General features: G+C 37.0%; 3 protein-coding genes across 4 annotated transcripts; 2 read left to right on the top strand and 1 right to left on the bottom strand.

Annotated features, from left to right (window-relative positions):
• Positions 1-118: 118 nt before the first annotated feature.
• On the top strand, positions 119-4,465 carry LOC105277055 (TRAF3-interacting protein 1). The gene is made up of 10 exons (XM_011335195.3): positions 119-340; positions 538-655; positions 722-834; positions 910-1,239; positions 1,430-1,791; positions 1,889-2,017; positions 3,361-3,610; positions 3,687-3,809; positions 3,892-3,977; positions 4,066-4,465. Exons 1-10 carry the CDS (start codon positions 206-208, stop codon positions 4,214-4,216), a joined length of 1,797 nt encoding a protein of 598 aa, XP_011333497.1. The 5' UTR covers positions 119-205; the 3' UTR covers positions 4,217-4,465.
• A 13-nt stretch (positions 4,466-4,478) lies between these two features.
• Positions 4,479-7,426, bottom strand: LOC105277054 (RNA polymerase II-associated protein 3). Its single transcript, XM_011335193.3, has 8 exons — positions 6,837-7,426; positions 6,436-6,567; positions 6,111-6,355; positions 5,818-6,028; positions 5,475-5,750; positions 5,112-5,384; positions 4,851-5,043; positions 4,479-4,771 (listed from the first exon to the last, which is right to left on the bottom strand). The coding sequence occupies exons 1-8, from the start codon at positions 6,978-6,980 to the stop codon at positions 4,683-4,685; spliced, it is 1,563 nt and encodes a 520-aa protein (XP_011333495.1). The 5' UTR covers positions 6,981-7,426; the 3' UTR covers positions 4,479-4,682.
• A 2,799-nt stretch (positions 7,427-10,225) lies between these two features.
• Positions 10,226-21,246, top strand: LOC105277051 (bestrophin-2). Of its 2 annotated transcripts, XM_011335189.3 has the most exons (10): positions 10,226-11,160; positions 11,987-12,132; positions 15,863-16,141; positions 16,425-16,559; positions 16,737-16,903; positions 16,964-17,121; positions 18,677-18,988; positions 19,068-19,219; positions 19,471-19,605; positions 19,901-21,246. In XM_011335189.3, the coding sequence occupies exons 3-10, from the start codon at positions 15,963-15,965 to the stop codon at positions 20,769-20,771; spliced, it is 2,109 nt and encodes a 702-aa protein (XP_011333491.1). In that variant the 5' UTR covers positions 10,226-11,160; positions 11,987-12,132; positions 15,863-15,962; the 3' UTR covers positions 20,772-21,246. The 2 variants fall into 2 exon arrangements, with proteins under 2 accessions (XP_011333491.1, XP_011333490.1); XM_011335188.3 differs by lacking the exon at positions 11,987-12,132.
• Positions 21,247-21,305: the final 59 nt, after the last annotated feature.

Here is a 21,305-nt window from a genome sequence, read left to right as displayed (position 1 = left end):
CCCTAACCTATAATCGAGTAGTCTGAAAAACCCTATTCGAAGCGCGACCAATCGGATGTCCGTCTCGACGTTCACGTGGTAACGTGACGTTCGAGGCTCACGTGCTGCGTTGCTTAGCAACCGTTTGACATTACATTGACGCGGATCGCCACGAGCATCGCGCATGTGACAGTTGGGAATGACTTAAAAAGAAAGCAATCTCATAATGACGGACGAAGTACGGCCAGAAGTGATAAAAAAGACACAGGATCTACTCGGAAAATATTTCAAGAAGCCGCCGTTAACTGAAAAACTGCTCCGAAAACCGCCTTTCCGCTTTCTGCACGATATTATAACAGCTGTAATTTATCGATCACGCATTCGACACTCTTTAGTATCTAAATTAATTATTCTATTTTAATTTCTCAAATTTTCTTAAGGAGAGAAATATTTACATTTTATATTTTATTATTATATTATGAAATATATCCCATTCGTGTTTAGAACATTATTATAAATTATAAATTATATGTACACATGATTATAAATTATTTTCAGATCATTAAAGAGACAGGTTTCTTGAAAGGATTGTTCACCGAGGAAGAATTGAATTCGGACAACATAAAGGATAAGGAAGCAAAGCTTGCCTTCTTGACAAAACTCATCGATGTTGTTAGTGAGTAATTTGTTGCACCATCACGTTTTGTTGCTAAACCTGAATGTAAATGTAATTATGTTTCAGAATTAATATCGGGTGCTAACTTAACGGTTAGAGCTAGCAAGATTATTTCCGGTCAAGAGCCGGCGAAGACAAATGAATTGCTGCAAGCTATTGGAAAAGCTATTAACAAGAAAGTAATACATTTCACTTCTTAGTTACAAAGCATCTTCTAAAAATAAAAATTGATAACATACGTTCACTCGTGTTAGGTCAGCAGTGCAGAGGCGATCGAGCATTACAAGAAGAGCTTGGAGAAAAAAAACAAAACAGGATCCAAGTCAAAATCCACGACCAAAGAGGAAACTCTGAAGAAGCATGTACCAAGGCAGGCTTCGCAGACGAGAAAATCATCAGAGAAAGATAAGACTTCGGGGGAACGGAAGAGAAGGTCGTCCAGCACGGGGAAAGTAGCATCAGGTGAATCGAAAGGCGCGAATAATGACAAGGCTGGCGAGCAAGCAACGAAGGAGAAAAGAACGGATAAAGAGAAAGAGAACAGCTCGAAAAATACTAAAGCCATAGATATCCCACCAGCCGAGGTAAGAATTCAAAGAAAATTCATTGTGAAAATTGCTTAAATATTGCTAGAATTTTGCTATAATAAATTGCACTAACTTGTTAAAGAGTTAGATTCAATTATGATAAAGAAACAAATTTCTGCTCTTGTGTTCCGCATTATACTCGCATCTAGTGTGCTCTATTCACTTTTATGATAATTTAATATTTTAGCCAGTTGAAGACAAAATTCCTGTTTCATTGCAAAGGAGATCTTCTTCGTCCGCTAAGGTGAAGCAGAATTCCACGGAATCAGTGGCTGAATCGATGAAAGAGGAGCAGCCACAACGTAGGAATTCATCTAGCAGAGTAAAACGCTCGGTGCAAATGAATGATTCACAGGAGAAGATCGCAAATTTGCCTTCAGAGACCCTTAATAACAAAGAGCAAGATAAATTAGCAACGAGCAATCTCAACAAAGAAATCAAGGAAAATGGTATAACGGAAGAAGATAAATCGCAGCAACGAGGCACCGATAGAAATGATATGTCAGCGTTAGACCTTGCAGGAGCACAAATCGACACCACTGAAACAACGTAAAATAAATATTCAACTCATTTGTGACAAAATTTTAATTGTGTGGCAAAATGGTAAAATTTTTATGATAATAATCAATTTATCTCGATATTTCAGCGTCTTGCAACAATCAAATGCGAGGCCTACAACTTCGCTAAGGCCACCCAGCGCCAGACCGATCAGTGCCAGACCAGCGGCTCCTAGGATGCGAGTAAAGGCGGAGTTGATCGTCAATGAGGAGATACAGTAAGATGACTAACAATCCTAAAATTCAATTACGAAAAAGATATTCCATCTAAAACGATTATAAAATATTAGGGGTGTGATTTAGTTTTGAGGGTTTTTTGCTCAAAAACGCATGTATTTAAATATGATAATGAATGAATACCTTAATCAAAATATTTTCCTTCGTTTTCTATAACTTTTTCCCATCTTTCTGGCAAGAGATCGATTCCACCACGATAAAATCACTCTTCTTTTGAGTTGATCCATTCGTCGACGAATTTTCGCACTTCTTCGAAATTATGAAAGTGTGTATCCTCTAAAGCGTGTTGCATCGACTGGAACAAATAATAATCGCATGGAGCAATGTCCGGAGAATACGCGGGGTGCGGTAAGACTTGCCATTCAAGCTCTAATAGTGTTTCTTTCACTGATAACGCAACGTCAGGTCGAGCGTTGTCACGAAGAAGAATCACTTTCCGTCGTTTACTCGCAATTGGTGGTCGTTTTTGGTCCAATGCTCGCTTCAACTTGTACAATTGGTGTCGATAACGATCAGCCGTGACAGTCTCATGCGGATTTAACAGCTCATAGTACACTATCCCACCAAATACAGAGCATTACTTTTGAACCGTGAATATTGCGTCTCGGAGTGGATGTCGATGGTTCGCCTGGATCCACCCATGATTTTCTGCGTTTCGGATTATCAAAATAGATCCACTTTTCATCCCCAGTAACAATCCGAGACAAAAGACTCTTCTTTTTTTGCCTGGCGATCAACGAAATGCAAATGTTCAACCGGTTCGCAATGGCACTTTCCGATAATTGATGTCGAACCCATTTCCCTTCTTTCTGAATTTTTCCCATTTCATGTAAATGTTTCGTAACTGTTGTACGATCAACATTTAATGCTCTGGCAAGTTCTGAAGTGGATTGTGTTGGATTTTCGTGCAATAATGCTTGCAAATCTGCATTTTCAAGCTTTCTTGGTTGTCCCGAGCGTTCTTTGTCCTTCACATCAGTATGACCACTTTTAAAGCGTCTAAACCAGTATTCACACGTCTTAATTGATGGGGCAGAATCACCATAAGTTTCCACAAGAATTCTATAACCGTCAGCCGCAGTTTTGTTTTGATTAAAAAACAAAAGCAACGCATGTCGAAAATGCTGTTTCGGAAGTTGCATTTTTACGATGATATAAACACGACTGTTATTGCATCTATTGCTATAATGCTACTAAATGTCATGGATAATGTCAACACTGTAAGAAACAACAGTTATCGGAAACAGCTATTGGAACAAACTGACACTACAGCCATTTGTTGCAAAACCCTCAAAACTAAATCACACTCCTAATACATTCGCAGAACGCCGCTGGGAAATATCAGCGTCATTGTAGAAAACTCCGACTTGAAGGATGACGACGACGATGACGCCGAGGATATGGTCGTCATGGAAGCCAAGGGAAGTGGCAATGACTTTTTAGAGAACGGAGATTACAAGATAGACAATCAGCTGATGCAGGAGCACGGGCATCTCGTGGCACAGATCTTGGAGACCCAGAGGGAATTGGTCAACACCGACAACGTCGATGTGTTGCCGAAGAAAGTGGACATCGTAAGGATTGAAGCCCGTTATTTTCAAATTTGCGTGACATACGCTGCCGGAATTTTCATTATTAAAATAAACGTAGGCATGGGAAGGTTCGAAACGTGACCGAGAAGCGACGGCTAAGGAAATCGACAAATTACGAGGGACTATACAGACGTTAACGCGTACGACAAATCCGCTGGGGAAACTGTTGGATTACGTACAGGTAGTGATTATTTATATGTATACACTTTTCACGCTACAATCTACAATACGTTTCTTACGGAATTATATTTGTGCGATGCCAGGAAGACGTAGAGATGATGCAGAAGGAATTATTTGACTGGAAAAGCCAATATCGTCAATTAAATGAACAGCTGGAAAGAGAACAAATGTACGTATGCACAATGTACAGATAAAACTCGTAACAATTGATTTTAACAATTCTTTATTAATACCGACAATTAATACTTTTGCTGCAGAGAAACGCAAGAGATGGTAGAGCCTATGAAGAATACGTTAACAGAAATTGACAACAACATAAAGACTCAACTGAATAAGATACGTCAAATAAAAGCGCAAGTCATGAAAAATGAACAAAAGATCCGTCGATTACTTAATGGTAACTTATAAGTAGCTTAATTGTTAGGATAGATTATTGTACATATCTTTGTAATCCATTAAATAATTAACTATGTTACCATAAACTTAGTTACCCAGATGTTAGTAATAGCCTAGGCAAAAGTTCCATGTATAAAAACTTTTATGAACGTGAAGAAAATAATTTTATTAATTTGTTCTGTATTTTTAACGCTTAAACATGTTTACGAAGAAAATATTTCTTACAACTGTTATTTACATATAAAAATATACATGACAAACTTAATAATTCATGTTGAGTTCTCTCTCTTCTTCTTTATTCTTTTCAAAAGTCTAATTATAAATCTCGAAACTGTAGTTTATTGAATTAGAAATTACTTGCTTAATGATAATGAAATCACATTTAACCACTCTTTCGCTAAACGCTTACCTAATTTACCATGTGCGCAAAATTTTTAATGCTGGATTTGTAATTACTTGTATTTTTCTTCACATCTTTTTAAATTTCATATTTATTTTGCAATTCTGCAACTTCTTCCTCAGATATTTTCTCAGATGTTTTGCAATATGAAAACATAAGTTTTAAGTCTGAAAGCATTTAGGGATTCAAGATATTAGGAAATTTTTCAAGGTTTCGAAATCGCAAAAAATAAACGTGTATACATACTTTGCTTTTCTGCATTGCTGATAAACATAACGAATGTTCTGAACCTGCTAATATTACTGAGACCTTTCAGGTATGAGAATATAGGTTCCTCTCGCTTCATAAACTCTGTCCTGAGTATTGCCAAAATATCATCGAAAATAAAACTTTCCATTGAATTTTGAAATAAGTTCGGCAAGCTTTCTGGTGCTATTTGCTGGAAACAATCGTTTTGCTTCAGTTTCTTGAATATTCACTTTACAGGGAAAAAGGATTGTCGCTTACCTTTAGATATTTGTATCGACAAGCAGGTGAAGTATATTTCTTCCAATCTATTAAGAATTGTACTGCAGTTTTTGGGACAGAAGGTACTTCTATGCAACTATTGCTCAAGTTTTCTTCCTCTTCATTCTTCCTTACACTTTCTGTATGCTTTGTAATATTAATAGGAGAAATGTCTGATAATTTCACATGCTTCTTATTGCACGATACTTTCTTTTCTTTTTTGATAGGTTTAGTTAAATCAGCTTCTTGTATAGGTATTTTCCTCAGTGGCTCCTAATTAAAATTAAATTAAAGTTTGAATAACTGCACAGAATAGAACATGAAGCATATATATATATGTGTAAGATGCGACGCAAACTTTACCTTCGAACGTAGGTGAGGTGGTATCGTAACAGGTTGCACAATTGCAACATCGTCCTTTTCCGGTAGCCACTCTGGGATACATGAGTTTAGCGGTTTTCTTACATTTACTTTGGTTGTTGGTTTCACAGTAGAATCTACGTTGGACTGCTTCTTTTTAACTTCCTCTTTAGCATCGATCACCTTTCTATTTGACTTTATGTTGCCCAGCATCTTCTCGCCAATCTTCTTTTCTACTGAAATATCTTCAGCCAAGTCCTTTTCGGATATAATAATTGGCTGTAAGAAGTAACTGCAATGTAGCAACTAGTCAACCTAATTTCGCAATGATAAAAAAAGCGCGTACTTTTGAGCTCTCAAGTCGTTTGTTAATTTGGCCAAGTAGCGTCTGCGCCTCCTTGTTAGAAGGTTCCAATACCAATATCTTTTCTATATCTTGTTTCGCTTCCTTGTATTGTTTAAGTTCCATCCTAGCTGTTGCTCGTCTGTGGTAAGCCTTCACATACGAATCGTCCAACTGTATCGCAGATGAGCAATCTGCCTCTGCTGAGTACAAGCTGCACAATAATGCAACATAGTTACATTTTCATCTAAATCATAGAAATTAATAGATTGCGTAGGTAAATCGTAAAAACTTACTTGTCTCGCTTCAGGTGACAGAGTGCCCGATTGGCATAAAAAATGGCATCGTAGGGAAAAATCTTGATTGCCTCGCTGTATGAAGCGATCGCTTTGTCCCATTCTTTCTGTTTTACGAAGACATTGCCTTGTTGTTTATGCTTGTTTGCCTTCTCATGTTCTTTTTCCAATTCTTCCCTGGACATGGCCTCTTCCGATGAGCTATTAGACTGTTCTTCATTTTCCAGGTCTTTGCAGGCCTTGTTCTTCATTAGAACATGTATTAGTGCATTGCATATTTTTTTAAAACTTGATTTAGAAACTTGCGTGTGACACAAATACTTACAACATCAAATTTGTCCCATGATGCGTAATCATTTGATTTTATTCTTTCAGAGTTTTTTCCCATCTCCTTGGTCTCTTTCGTTTCTTTCTTAGGTCTCTTTTTAGTTTTTCTTCTAATTGGAGGCAGAACTTCCTGCAACATACGTTACGTTTCTTGTCGCTTAGCAAATCAGACGTCACGGATAATTAATCCGTATTGCAATATTTGATAAAATTTTGGCATCATACACGAGTGTAAAATTTAAATTCAAATTTTGCATGCTTAGAAGACGAACAAGATTGTGATAGTCAGTCGGTTTACACATTATGATTTTTCAAAAATTCGTAATATTTTAACGATTATCTTCAAATTTATTCCTCTTAATATGTTAAGTTTATTTGTTAATTATGTGTTTGCGATACCTGGCCACTCCGCTCACTTAAGAGTTCTCGTTCCTTCCGTTTCATCTGCTCTTCCCAATTTTTCAGGTCCAGAAATTCGCTCTGTAAATCCTCTGAATTATCCTTCACCTGCTTTTGTAGTAATATGGATTTCTCGAGTTCCATAATAAATGAAATTTCGCAGATCTATTATTGCTTCAATCACCACTCACACACGCATGTTAGGTTACGTGTTGGTTAGATATCTAGCGTGCTGTTTTAGATTTGTTTTGGACGTTCCGAACGGAACTAAATGCGCCTTCTCCTCGCCGTAGAGGAATATAACACAAAAGCCTCTTAACCCAAAGAGCTTCAACAACTCTATTGATTTTTTAAACAAAATTATAAATAATTTCCAACTTCGCTGTTTTAGATTATATTTGTTAGGTTAGGTTACACACGCGCTACGATTTTCAAACTCTACAAAAGTTCTACGTTATCTTCAAAGAAATGTTATAATTATTCTGTTACGACTCATGGGGATGGCGCCACAGTTCACTTCCTGCTCTGTTCAAATTCAACGCTGCAATCTGCGCTCAAGTGTATGAGACGGGCCGGGGTTGTCTGCGCTCACTGTTGCCTTCCTTTAGGCGTATTAAAACCTCCAGTAGTATTTAAAATGGTTTGAAAATAGAAATTCATAACTACGCTCGCCAAAAATCTACATTTTGCATCATCAGCAAAGATAGAACTAACACCGTTTCAATGAAATGAAAAATAAGATTTGAAATTAACTATGAAGCTATACAAATTATAAGTCTTCATTGCGTAGACATAAAGATTTAAAGCACGTCATATCCCAGGCAGCACATGTTAGCCTAATATATGTTTCTTAGACGTATCTAATGTCTAAGAAACATAAAGTACCATTTAAGAAACGGTTTAAATAGAAACCGCTTTTAGACCTAAATTTTAAAAACGTATTTTTCACGTTTCCACAGAAACGAAAAATGTGTTTTATTAAATTGATTTGAAATTATATAATTAATATAGAAAAAATAGTAATTTCTACTTACTTTGCGAGTATTAATTATTTTTACATCATACGTTTCAATGTACTCGATTATGGAACAAGAGACAAAAATCAACACAAGTGTGTGTGATTCCCACCTCTGATTCACCAAGCGACCGATAGATGGCCAGGCCAGACGTGACGTTCTCGCAAGTAACATTTGTGTTATCACCTTATAAATAACCATCCGGAAAACCGATCCAATACTCTTTTCTTCTTCTTTTCTTTTGAAACTTTTGAGATCACTATTATTTGAAGTGATATTTCAAAAGAGTGAGATTCCACTACACGAAATTTAGAGAGTAATTCATAAAATATAATAAATCTAGTTTTTTACAAAAATGTGACTTAAGGGGATGCTGGAGTTGCTAGTGAACTATTTTTTCACTATAGCGATGGTAATTGCAGTTTCGAAAATTCTCTTTATTGCTTGTGCCGAATAAAAAATCCTTTTCCACAAATGAAGTATAGATAGAAAGAAAGCCCGCTCTACAGGACTTTATATTCAAAATGGAAAAAAGTTAAAAACTTGCATTTGTCTTTTCCAACTTTTTTCCATTTTGAGTATAAAATCCTGTAGAGCGGGCTTTCTTTCTATCTATACTTCATTTGTGGAAAAGGATTTTTTATTCTGCACAAGCAATAAAGAGAATTTTCGAAACTGCGATTACCATCGCTATAGTGAAAAAATAGTTCACTAGCAACTCCAGCTTCCCCTTAAGGTGATCCTGGAGTTGCTAGTGAACTATTTTTTCACTATAGCGATGGTAATTGCAGTTTCGAAAATTCTCTTTATTGCTTGTGCCGAATAAAAAATCCTTTTCCACAAATGAAGTATAGATAGAAAGAAAGTCCGCTCTACAGGACTTTATATTCAAAATGGAAAAAAGTTAAAAACTTGCATTTGTCTTTTATAACTTTTTTCCATTTTGAATATAAAGTCCTGTAGAGCGGACTTTCTTTCTATCTATACTTCATTTGTGGAAAAGGATTTTTTATTCGGCACAAGCAATAAAGAGAATTTTCGAAACTGCGATTACCATCGCTATAGTGAAAAAATAGTTCACTAGCAACTCCAGCTTCCCCTTAAGGTGATCCTGGAGTTGCTAGTGAACTATTTTTTCACTATAGCGATGGTAATCGCAGTTTCGAAAATTCTCTTTATTGCTTGTGCCGAATAAAAAATCCTTTTCCACAAATGAAGTATAGATAGAAAGAAAGCCCGCTCTACAGGACTTTATATTCAAAATGGAAAAAAGTTAAAAACTTGCATTTGTCTTTTATAACTTTTTTCCATTTTGAATATAAAGTCCTGTAGAGCGGACTTTCTTTCTATCTATACTTCATTTGTGGAAAAGGATTTTTTATTCGGCACAAGCAATAAAGAGAATTTTCGAAACTGCGATTACCATCGCTATAGTGAAAAAATAGTTCACTAGCAACTCCAGCTTCCCCTTAAGGTGATCCTGGAGTTGCTAGTGAACTATTTTTTCACTATAGCGATGGTAATTGCAGTTTCGAAAATTCTCTTTATTGCTTGTGCAGAATAAAAAATCCTTTTCCACAAATGAAGTATAGATAGAAAGAAAATCCGCTCTACAGGACTTTATATTCAAAATGGAAAAAAGTTAGAAAAGACAAATGCAAGTTTTTAACTTTTTTCCATTTTGAATATAAAGTCCTGTAGAGCGGATTTTCTTTCTATCTATACTTCATTTGTGGAAAAGGATTTTTTATTCTGCACAAGCAATAAAGAGAATTTTCGAAACTGCAATTACCATCGCTATAGTGAAAAAATAGTTCACTAGCAACTCCAGCATCCCCTTAACTCTGTCTATCTTTGAGGCACTGATATATAGAATTGATAAATATTTTTCTGATGGTTTCTGAAACGTTTTTTTGCCGAAAAAGAAACGTTTCTCCTAACGTTTTTTCGTTGGACATTTTTCTCCTAAATAAACGCTTCAATAAAACGGTTATGAAACGGTTTTGAAACCAATGTGTGCTGCCTGGGATAGACATCTTTTGTTAGATATTTTCATTCTTTGTATTTCTTCAAGTTTCTTTATTCAGTTTGTTTGTTCTTTCTTGATCGCTTTTCAAAGTTTAGTATTATTTTAGTTGCAGATTTGGAACTCATATATTCGAGTCGGAAACACTATTTATCTCTCTCATTTTTCGATTTTATCTCAGGAAGGGTGAAGGACACGATGCACCCTCTTGCTGAACGAGTCGTGCAGTTGGAGGGAGATCCCGCACCTTCGTGGGCGCGACTGGGCGCGGAGCACGCGCAATCTACGTGCATGAGCTTGACATTCGGCCCTTTTTAGATTTTGGGCAACTGCCATCGGATCGTGATCGCGTCCAGCTGCAATGTTTAATGTTCCGCTGACTATGCGACTAGCCGTGCGTCCCAACTCGCTCGCGACGACCAGTTCGCCGTTGACGAGCGCCAAGTGCGCACCCGCGATAATGCCTCCTCTCGGTCCCGAATTGTCGTGGTCCCCGCTTGTTTTCTTTCATTTCTTCCATTCACGATAAGCTTTCGGCGAGACGAGTTCCGGCAGTCCGCTTTACGATTTCCAGCTCGTCAAGTGAAATTTTTTCAGTCGCAATGTGCTTTGACTCCTCGAAGTAGACATGGTCTGTCCTTAAGAAGCGATAGATCACGGACAAAATTGTAAAAAATTGACTGTAAAAAAATTTTTTATGTATTAGCAGAAGAAAATAAGAAAATATGTGAACTTGCGACATAATTACGAGATAACAGAAAAATTCGACATACTCGACTGAACATTGTTAATTTTCTGGAAACTGTGATGTTCACAAAACTGTGATTTTAAGTTTAACACACACACACACACATATTTATTAATTTGATATATCCAATATTAAAGGTTTGAAAAATTCTTCAATGGATTCTGTGATTAATAAGTGATATGATGTACATTTAGTGATACTTCATGTTAATTTTACAAGTTGGAGCTATATGGATCACGTGAAAAAATAAAATCCAAGGAGACAATCAATATCATTCATCATTAATATTATTTTTGATAAGTATAAATGTTTATGAAAGAAAGTGTTTCTAAATAAGAGTAAACAAAACTCCATTGAAAAATTGTTAATAATGCAAGGAAATTGTTACGTCAATCGATCATCATCACTAACGAAGATTTTCAATTAACTTTTTATTATACACATATTTCGAGGCCTAGCCAACTGGCAAATTCCATAACCGGAAAGGACATCAGTTTTTCTAAGTCAACGCGACAACGCGCGGATGCGGAAACGGTAAGAACATATTGCGATGCATGTACAAAATGAAAAACAGTTTTACGCTGAAAGAAAGAGATAACGAGCGTGATAATTATGATTGAAAAACAATGTTACACGAGATTACGAGAGATTGTGACCGTGTCATCAATTTTTTACTTTGCATGATACTAAAAGAAAATTGTTATATGTGAAGAAAGGCATTATATTTAGCCACTTGCACTAAAATTGTACTACAACCAAGTTCGGACGGTGTAATAAAATCAATTCGCACGCGTGGTGTGCATAAAAACACACTTAGCGGCATCAGAAGCATCAAAGCGGAAATTCGTTTATTGATAATGCACTGACCACTTCCTCGAAGTTGTAAATATTTACGAGGATGTTTACTTTGGCATGCATTTATTATCCATGTGACATGGCCGATATTTAAGTGGTGATATCTCCGCTTTAGACAAGTGAGTGTTACATATGCACGTGACGCAGTTGATTTGTAAAGTGCATATTATAAAGTGCATACATTCTTCTTTCTTTTATACTATTGAATCGAAAAGAATATAACTTATATAACTTACGTACGATGTAAAAAGTTATCACGTTTTTACGTCGCTAAACATAATATTAAATTAATAAAAGCCACTTCAAAGGCAGTAAGAGTGAGCGCAGGTGTTAGTGCGAAGGTCAATAAGACTAAACATTAAAGTTCAAACCAATCTTCGTCAAGGTCTTAACTTTGTCTGGTCAACTACATCTGATCTTGACTGCGATCAAATTGCTCAATTTTAATACGTACTGTACTGTGTCAATTATCTAATCTGACATTTTGTATATTGGACCCTCATAGGTTTTCCCTTCGATGACGTGAAATTTGAGTTCTTGGAAGCTTACAAATTTTTACCGCGAGTTGAAGTGGATTACTTGGAGGATCCTAGACCTATGTCGCTGAAGATGGCTGAATAGTGCGGCCGAAACGTTCAACATATAATTAAAGTTGGTTTGAACTTTAATGTCTAGTCTTATTGACCTTCGCACTAACACCTGCGCTCACTCTTACTGCCTTTGAAGTGGTTTTTATTAATATTATTGAGAGTGCTAATTTCGTAATAATATTAAATATCTTTTCGTAGTAATAAATACCTACTTCAATCTTAACTTCAATATTTGACTCTGTGTTGATCTCTGTGAATACAAAATACGTGTGAACTTGGCCAAATCATAAACTTGTATAATAATGATAAAATTTATAACTAATGATAACATATATATCGTCCTAATGTTCGCACTAAAGCAATCTTCCGCAGACACGTCCTTGGCCGATATTCAAAATTTTATTCCCCCTAATGGCGTGTTGCTGAGCTCAGATGACTCTTAATTAGCAGCTCGAATTAAATTTAGCTCCACAAAGAAGAAAAAACAATTTTCGAAAATAATGTAAAGTAATTATCCTCACTTAATTTTCCTCAAAATGCCATGTCGAGATGGAAAAAATCCAATCTTGTATTGAAAGCTACATTATTAGCTCGAAGGTCCTTTCTTCTAGAAGAAATTCTGAATTCCGCATTTCGCTAATGGACGCGGTCTCCATCGGGGGTATTTTTGGTAAGGCCGTGCAGTAATATAGCACGACCATCAGACGATTCGTCAGACAGGCCGACGACAACGTTGTTGCATACGCGTGTTATTAACAGCGTCATCGTGTCCGGGATGCACCGACACTCGATTACGGCGTGAATGACTAAGAACCAAAGTATTATATCAGGGGAGGTATCCGCTCGAGCGATTGGATACATTCAAGCTGAAAGACGAAGCGAATCATGTCACATGTATTTTATGTCATAATAGCTCATTCGCCAAGAAATGCCACGCGACGACACCGATGAAGATCATCCCGCGTAATGCGAAAGAGAGATATGAGTTTACTCGAAAATTGTTTGTCGTGAAGTGGTTGAATCATTATACAAGAGTGTTCTAGATTTGTGGTCATTAACAAGCTTGCATCCGAAAAAAAGAACAATTTTAATATAAGTACACGTTATAAGTATAAGCAATAAAAAAATAAATAATAAATCGTTTCCCAGACACGTGAGACGTTTCAGAAGTCGATCGATAACAACTAAAGTGCCAGGAAAGCGAAAGCAAACTGCATGCCGCTGCGTCGTTCTGGCAATTTGCACTATCGAGATGCAACCCTCGAGATGTCGATCCTAAGTACATCCCAAGTTGCGGCTGCAAAGGTCGCGCGTCCGGAATCTCGTGCAGATTCTGTATTTACCCAGACACTTCGCGGCTACTTCGACGCCCAAAGTTATATTTACCGTCGTTGCCGCATTACTGGCGCGTTTCCCGAGAGACATTACTACTAGACATTATTTATGGTGGGCCCCGAGCGAAAAAGAATGCAGAGAGCCACGCGAGCATTCTTGAGCAGCTGTCCGCCGATGACGTTCCACTTGTGACGCGTACGACCGATTTTGGCGTCACAACGATGCAATCTGAAATTCTGTCCAGCTCACAGTTGTGACGAAATGTGCGTATTTAAGTGGAGTTGGAAATGACACAGGTCCAAATCGTGACCGTGACGAAATTAATGTAGCTTCATCAAGGTGCGCTCTCTTGGCGCACCCACAGAAAAGATTTCTGGACTTAATGCTATTACTCTTTAATCTATCATAAAATAAGATCGCTATAGCGACAATCATATTTATTATTGAAAAGAAGCATATTTTATTCTTGAATAGAAAATTCGAAAATCTAGATTCAAATAATCTTCGTGCTATCTCATTAATTTTCTCAGAAGGATTTAGATACAAATTTCTAGCAAGTTCAAAATATTCTTGATTTAAGAATATTGTGAGATCTAAAAGACATCTTATTCTATTCTTGTAAGAGAATTTGTAGAATCTGAATAATAATCCTATACCTCGAGCGGCTCGGCACTCGCCTCCGCGCGCTCTGGATTCGCTTGACTTTAACATTCAATATTTCGATTATTATTGCCAATATCGCAAAACGGTATAGGACTTTTCTCTTCGTCTCGGTCCGCTCTACTCGTGTACGGAAGCTGGGGCGATCATTATCGGACACCCTGTATATACTTACTTGAGAAATAAGATTCGAGATAAGACATTTCCATATCTTTTAATATTTCTTGTAGAGTATTGCACTTATTCATTGTAAATAACAGAAACACTTTCCCGATTTTCGATTACAACACATAAATATTGGCCGTTTTATCGGAATAAAGGACGCAGAAGCGCCGAGTCGACGAGCGACTGTGAGAAAATGATGCGTCGACATGGACAAAGCCTACTATAAAGTGGCGCTAATATCAAATTATTCTACATACAAGAATATATAAGCATAAATTTGTATATGTTACTCTTGCCTCAAGACAGTAAGACAATCTTATTTAATTCGAGAGAGAAGAATAGAAATTACTGATTTAAATTAAAAATTGTTTTATTTTCATATTTTTTATACTTGTAATACGATTAAATTAGTCAAGAATATTTTTCGTCTTGTTATCAGAAATCCTTTCTGAGGGTGCGTAAATATAAAAAAGCAATTACACATATTACAATTATGCATACTTTTGTTTTTAATTTAAAATAATTTCAACTGCGGTCTTTCTTTGTGCATTATATGGAGCTTCGTTGTTTTGTAATTTAAATATTTTCCAAAAGTGATATAGTTTTATAACGAGATCACATTGTTCCCCAGTCCCAATTTAGTTACCGAGCGGAATCTTCTCTAAGCTAGATGTGGTTCCACTTGAATTATGACCTCGATTGCATTGGAATATAAGCGGATGAATCTAGGCCTAGATCACTCCATTTTTAGTTTGAGTTTCACATCCCGCGGGATATTTCTGGCGAATGATGCGCCCGTTCATATACTAGAAGTGTCATCGCGACGATTTTCGTGACGCAAGGTCAGAAGATTTCCGACAAATCCTTTTAAATACATTTTTCTCATTGGTCACTCTGGTGATTCGGTCTGGCGAATAATCGTAAACAGACCTTCAACAACGTGCGGTCGTTTTGCACAAGATTAAAACCGAAAGTGATGTACGCGCTCACCGTTGAGCACCGTTCGTAGAAAGGTTGCGAAATTGCATTTTACGATTACGCAAATTAATTGTCTACTGACGCACCCGTGGAAAAATTGCGACGATAAAACATTTCGCCGCACTACTACTAGATGTAAAAGCGTTGCAATAAAGTTACGATCCCTGAGATAAATTAAGTGTTTCTGTGGATGTAACTGATGGTGGCATGATAAGTTAATATAATAATACTAAAAAGTAACATTATATAATAATATAATTAATAACTACAAATAAATATAATTATTGTATAGATATATATAAAATATTTTACACATTTGTTTTATATTACAATTTTACAATAAAATAGAAAACAGAGAAACGATTACTGCACCTATTTCGAAACTAGTGCTCTTCGCGTAAATGATTCTATACAAGAATATGAACTCATTATGATAGAATAGTCGGCCCACCTTGGAGATCGCATTTAAAGATTACATTTATAACAATTTATATAATAATAATTGCAATTAAAAATTAATTTGTTCCTCGTTAAGATAAGTAGCTTTTGATATTGCAAAATTTCTCTTTCTGTAACTTCTCTTTCACAAAAAAACATGTATCCAAAGACTGAACACGTTGCAGTTCGCAAGTGCAGTGCAATTTTGTTCTCAGGTTCGACGGGCGAAAACTTTTGGAAGTATGAATGACAACGTGCTCGCGAGCACGTCGTTCTCGAGAAGAAATTGGCACGGTGCTCCTGAATGGATAAAAGATGACGGTCTCTTATCAGTACGAGGTCGCCAGTTCCACCAGCGGTGGATTCACCAGGCTTCTGTTTATGTGGCGCGGTTCCCTCTACAAGCTCATCTACAGGGAACTGGTGCTTTATCTGTTTTTCTTCGGCACTTTGTCTGCGCTATATCGGCACGTTTTCACTGCTACGCAAAAAAAGTAGGCAATCTCCAATGTTTCAAACGTGCAAGCTGAAATATGAGAAATATGCAAATATATCACTTTTTATGACATCAGAGAGAAGAAATTGTTAATGCTACTTGAGCTATTAAAAGAATTCAATATAGTCTCTAAACAATATATTTGATCGTTAATTATTTTATTATTAATTATTTTATTTTTCTTTTTATACATGTGTCTCAACTAACTTGAGACACAAGTGTTAACTTGATTAATTAGTCTTTTGCTATCGAGGATTACTGCAACGCGTAATGTCTTACAGAGAATTCGAGAAAATTGTTGTCTACTGCGATAAATTAATCGCATTGATTCCGCTGAGTTTCGTGCTCGGGTTTTACGTGTCTTATGTGGCGCAGAGATGGTGGAAGCAATACAAGGCGATACCGTGGCCCGACAAGTGAGTCCAGAAACGATTAAGCGATATACCTTTCATTAAAGATGGATTTCTAAATTTTTAATAAAATGACATTTTTTCCTCCAATGAGATTTAGAGAACAAACAACCTACAAATAAATTTATATATTTATTATTCTATAAAGTATTTTTGAAGGTGTCATTTTATATTTCTTCACAGAGTGATGCATCTCGTCGCACTCTACATCACTGGAAACGACGAGTACAGCCGAATGCTTCGTAGGGCCCTAATGCGTTACTTGAATCTCTCCCTAATACTCGTCCTACGTTCCATCAGCTCAGCGGTGAAGAGACGATTTCCCACTCTCGATCATGTGGTTGAATCCGGTAAATAGCTATACGAAACGATCGTAGTAGCAATTAAAAATTAACGAGAGCGTATTGTAGGCTTCATGACCGCATTGGAGCTCGAATTGTACCAGTCGGTGCCGAGTGTCGAGTTTAACACCTATTGGATACCATGTACGTGGTTCATTAATCTTCTCAAGGAGGCACGCAAGAACCACAGACTGCCCGACGCGCAGGGTTTAAAGCTAATTATGGAGGTGCGAGTGGCTCCACGTATGCGAGTACCCCTCTCAATTTTATCTAATGCCTTTACAAAATTAACGCACGTTTCTTGCACCACTTCCGATCAGATAAAGAAAAATTATTGTTCTATTTATAAAATTATATTATATAAATATCAACAAAAAAATATAAAATATAAAAGTCATAAAATTTTTAATATTATCGTTTAGCTCTTTCTTGAAAGTGATAATAAAATTAAAATATTTATTTACATGATTAGATTATGAAGAATTTATTGTTCCATAGTGATAGATTTTTCTTATTTTTATACTTTTCAATGAAACATTTCGTGTATGTCATGATATAATTCTACAACACAATCAGGAATACAATCACTTTACAATAACGATTAGAAAGATTTTATGGGCAGCTACTATTATGACGAGTGAATATGTAGGCGAGACGAAATAGTCATAAATCGCGTCTCACGTGTTTATCAATTCCGTTTTTATTTTTTGCGATTTAGCACGCGTCTCAAATGCGTTATGGGTCCGCACGACTGTTTTAATCAGGACTTCTGAAGATAACATTTTTTCTCCACACAATGAACAAAAACCAATTTTAATGAATGAAAGACTAAATTGGCGATAACTAATTATGAAGAAATTATGAAAGCTAAAGGCTAGAACTTTTCCATTTCTGAGTGTACGGTATTTTCAATAGCAGAGAACTCTAGGCAATATAAAAAATAATATCATCAACTCAGAACTCCTCTGAGAAGAAAAACATTTTTAACTCGAGAACTTTTTCATTTCTTAATTTACGGTATTTTCAATAGCAGAGAACTCTAGGCAATATAAAAAATAATGATATCATCAACTCAGAACTCCTCTGAGAAGAAAAACATTTTTAACTCGAGAACTTTTTCATTTCTGAATTTACGGTATTTTCAATAGCAGAGAACTCTAGGCAATATAAAAAATAATGATATCATCAACTCAGAACTCCCCGAAAAGAGAAAAAATTTTCAGGGTTAGAACTTTTTCATTTATGGGTCTGATAAATTTTTAATAACCGAGAACTCTAGGCAATATGCCAAATAACAATATAGATGTCCCAGAACTCCGCAGAAAAAGAAAAAATTTTCAAGACTAGAACTTTTTCATTTCTGGGTGTACAGTCTTTTCAATCGTCGAGAACTCTTCGCAATAAACCATATAACAATATAGATATTCCAGAAGTACTCGGAAGAATAAATATTTTTGACCTCGAAACTTAGAAATCTTCTAAGGGGTAGAACTTTTTCATTGTTGGGTCTACAGTATTTTCAATCGTCGAAAAATCGTCGCAATAATCCAAATAACAATAGAAATATCCCATAACTAGTCAGATGTCTGAAAATATTTGCGACCTCGGAACTTTAAAACTTCTAATTGCTATGAAGAAAAAAGAAATGAAAATCTTTTCACATTTTATTATAAAAATACAAAAATTGGGCGTTAAAATTACTTTGAATTAATTAATAACTAATAAAATAATAAGTAACCGGCTTATCTGTTTTATATAAATAAAAACTATGGTAATTAACAGGAGTTCAACGAATTTCGAACCAAGTGCGGCCTTTTATGGAGCTACGATTGGGTGTCGATTCCTTTGGTATACACTCAGGTGGTGACACTCGCCACTTATAGTTTCTTCGGGGTCGCCCTGATCGGCCGACAGTGCATCGACAATAACGACAAGCATCTGCAACTGATGGTAGATAAATATGTACCTATCTTTACGATTCTGCAGTTTTTCTTCTTTATGGGATTGCTAAAGGTAGCCGAACAACTGATAAATCCCTTTGGCGACGACGACGAAGACTTTGAGCTGAACTGGCTGATCGATCGTCACACCAAGGTCAAATTTAGACCTGTTTCGCAATTTTAATGAAAATCCTAAGACATTGTAAAACTCACTTGTATTGCGTAAATAACAGGTATCGTATCTCGGTGTGGACACGCTGCTGAATCGGTGTCCACCGCTCGTCAAGGATATTTTCTACGACGCGGAGAATGTGAGTTTGCCGTACACGGAAGCAGCCGCAGCGTACAAGAAGGAGACCTATCGCGGTAGCGTGGCGAACATGACGTTAGTATCTTGTACATGTACGATTTATGGTAGTATGAATAAGTATTCCGAGCCAAAATCCGTAACTTGTATGGTTCATTGTTAAATATGAAGTCTTTTCCATCCAATGTGAATCTGCAATTTATAAATGTTCAAGAAGTTTTATATGTATTCGGAATTAAAATTCTTTTTTAAGTATAATAATTCTCTGTTTGAAATACGTACGCTAGTTTTCGTGACAAATTGTGACGTTGGTTTTTATCGGGTTTCAGAGTGCCCGAGGAGAAACAGATGATGTTCTTACCCGGCATTTTGGAGGAAGAGGAGGAGTGCAAGGGTACTCCGACACCTCGCACTTCTACTGCAAGTTTGGGGAATCCGAATGACAGCCCTGTGAACGAAAGGCGGTAAGATTGTAATTAGAGTGCACGATAATGTATATTTTAATTAATAATTGAAATAATTGGATTTTGATTTATCATTTTAAAAAGTTATTGATGTATATTTTAATTATTATGAAATAAACAACTTATTCAAATGATCAATTAAAATTATAAATGAGAGAAGAAAGAATTCTAGAAAAACTAACACGCAGAAAAAATTAAAAAATATCTTTTTTCGTCTCTTTCAAGGCGAACAGTCTTCGTCCTTCCGAGAAATCGCTATACGGGAACTTTATTAAATTAGACTCGTTTGTTTCAGCCAGATCAGCGGGTCCCATCCAACACTTGCGAAGATGGCTAGCAATTGTTCCGAAACGGTTGTACAGATGGATGGTCAGGAGCACCCGGTCGAAACGGAGCAGCGGCGCATCATAGTCGAGGCCGTCAAGAAGTTCTCCTCCCTGGCGAAGGGTTCGAGGTCCCGGGCTGATTTCCACAAGTCCTTCTTTCCGGTTACAAAGTCGTCTCGACCGGTGCTGCACCCTTGGCCGAGTACGGCCAACATCTCGCGTCCAGTTCAATCCTCGATCCCGATGCCGGTCCTCGAGGGAGGCTCTGGGAAGGAACGGAAGGACTCGTTCAAGGGCCTGTATCGCCAATCCTCCACGGAGGACTCCGATGGACGACCCAGCGTCTCGTCGCAGGGTGAGAGGCACCAGGAGGGTATCGTAAACTCGGCGTTCAGCGGCGAGAGACCGGATGAAGTACCGGATATCTACGACTGCGAGGAAGTGGAGGAAGAGGACGAAGAGTCCGATCCTTCGTACCAGTGTCAATACGGACAGCGAGACTCTCGCCATCAGTTGCCAATCCCAGAGACGATCGGCATGCCTGTGATCGGTGGCGAAGCGAGTCGTCCGAGATTAAACAGTTATTCGAGATATCTAATGACCAGAAGAAATCGATTGAGTCCACTTCGGCGACACCAGGAGGAGAAATCGCAATGGCGATTGAGAGTACCTGGAAAACCCTTCCGCAGAAGGACCACTGATAGCATACCCTCTGTGGATACGATTCTGAGCCAGACCAGGAGCTCGCCGAACCTGAGGAACTTGGAGGAACAGGCGAAGGCTACGAGGAGCCTGAAGATTGATCACTCTTGCAAGCAGGAAGATGATTCCCAGTTGTGATGATGTATCGGTTTTCAGTCGTCTCGGCGTAGGTGGGTCTTTCAATTTCGCGTGACGACGAAAATGGAAAAGAAAAATTCTGTTAGATTCTGTTGGTTCCTTTCGTGAGTTCTTCAGAGTTCTTTTTCGCGAGAGTTGGACTATGTTACGTTCCTGTCGTATTTCTTCCGCGCGTCATTAGGGAATGTATTGTGACGTCCTTTTGTACTTTTACGAAACGATTCTAGTTTGTTAAAGATTGATAGCATTAAAAAGACTATAGAAAACCACGTTTTTGCCGAAGCGATAGCGATTATCTGATAATATATGGAAATATTCTTCATAGTGATATAAAACTATTTTGCCTACATTTCGCACTGTTAATATTTAAGAAATATAAGCGTTTATCTGTACTTATGTAAATATTGTAAATATAGTAGAATATATTGTTCTAATACATCATAAACGATCACAAATAAATCAATCATTTGAATAATCACAGTCAATTGAATTATCACACTGTCTTCCTCCTTTTCCTTAAACAAATAATAAATT

The sequence above is a fragment of the Ooceraea biroi genome, chromosome 3, assembly GCF_003672135.1.
Source record: "Ooceraea biroi isolate clonal line C1 chromosome 3, Obir_v5.4, whole genome shotgun sequence".
In the NCBI taxonomy this organism is placed as follows: domain Eukaryota; kingdom Metazoa; phylum Arthropoda; class Insecta; order Hymenoptera; family Formicidae; genus Ooceraea; species Ooceraea biroi.
This window is presented reverse-complemented; position numbering and strand designations above follow the sequence as displayed.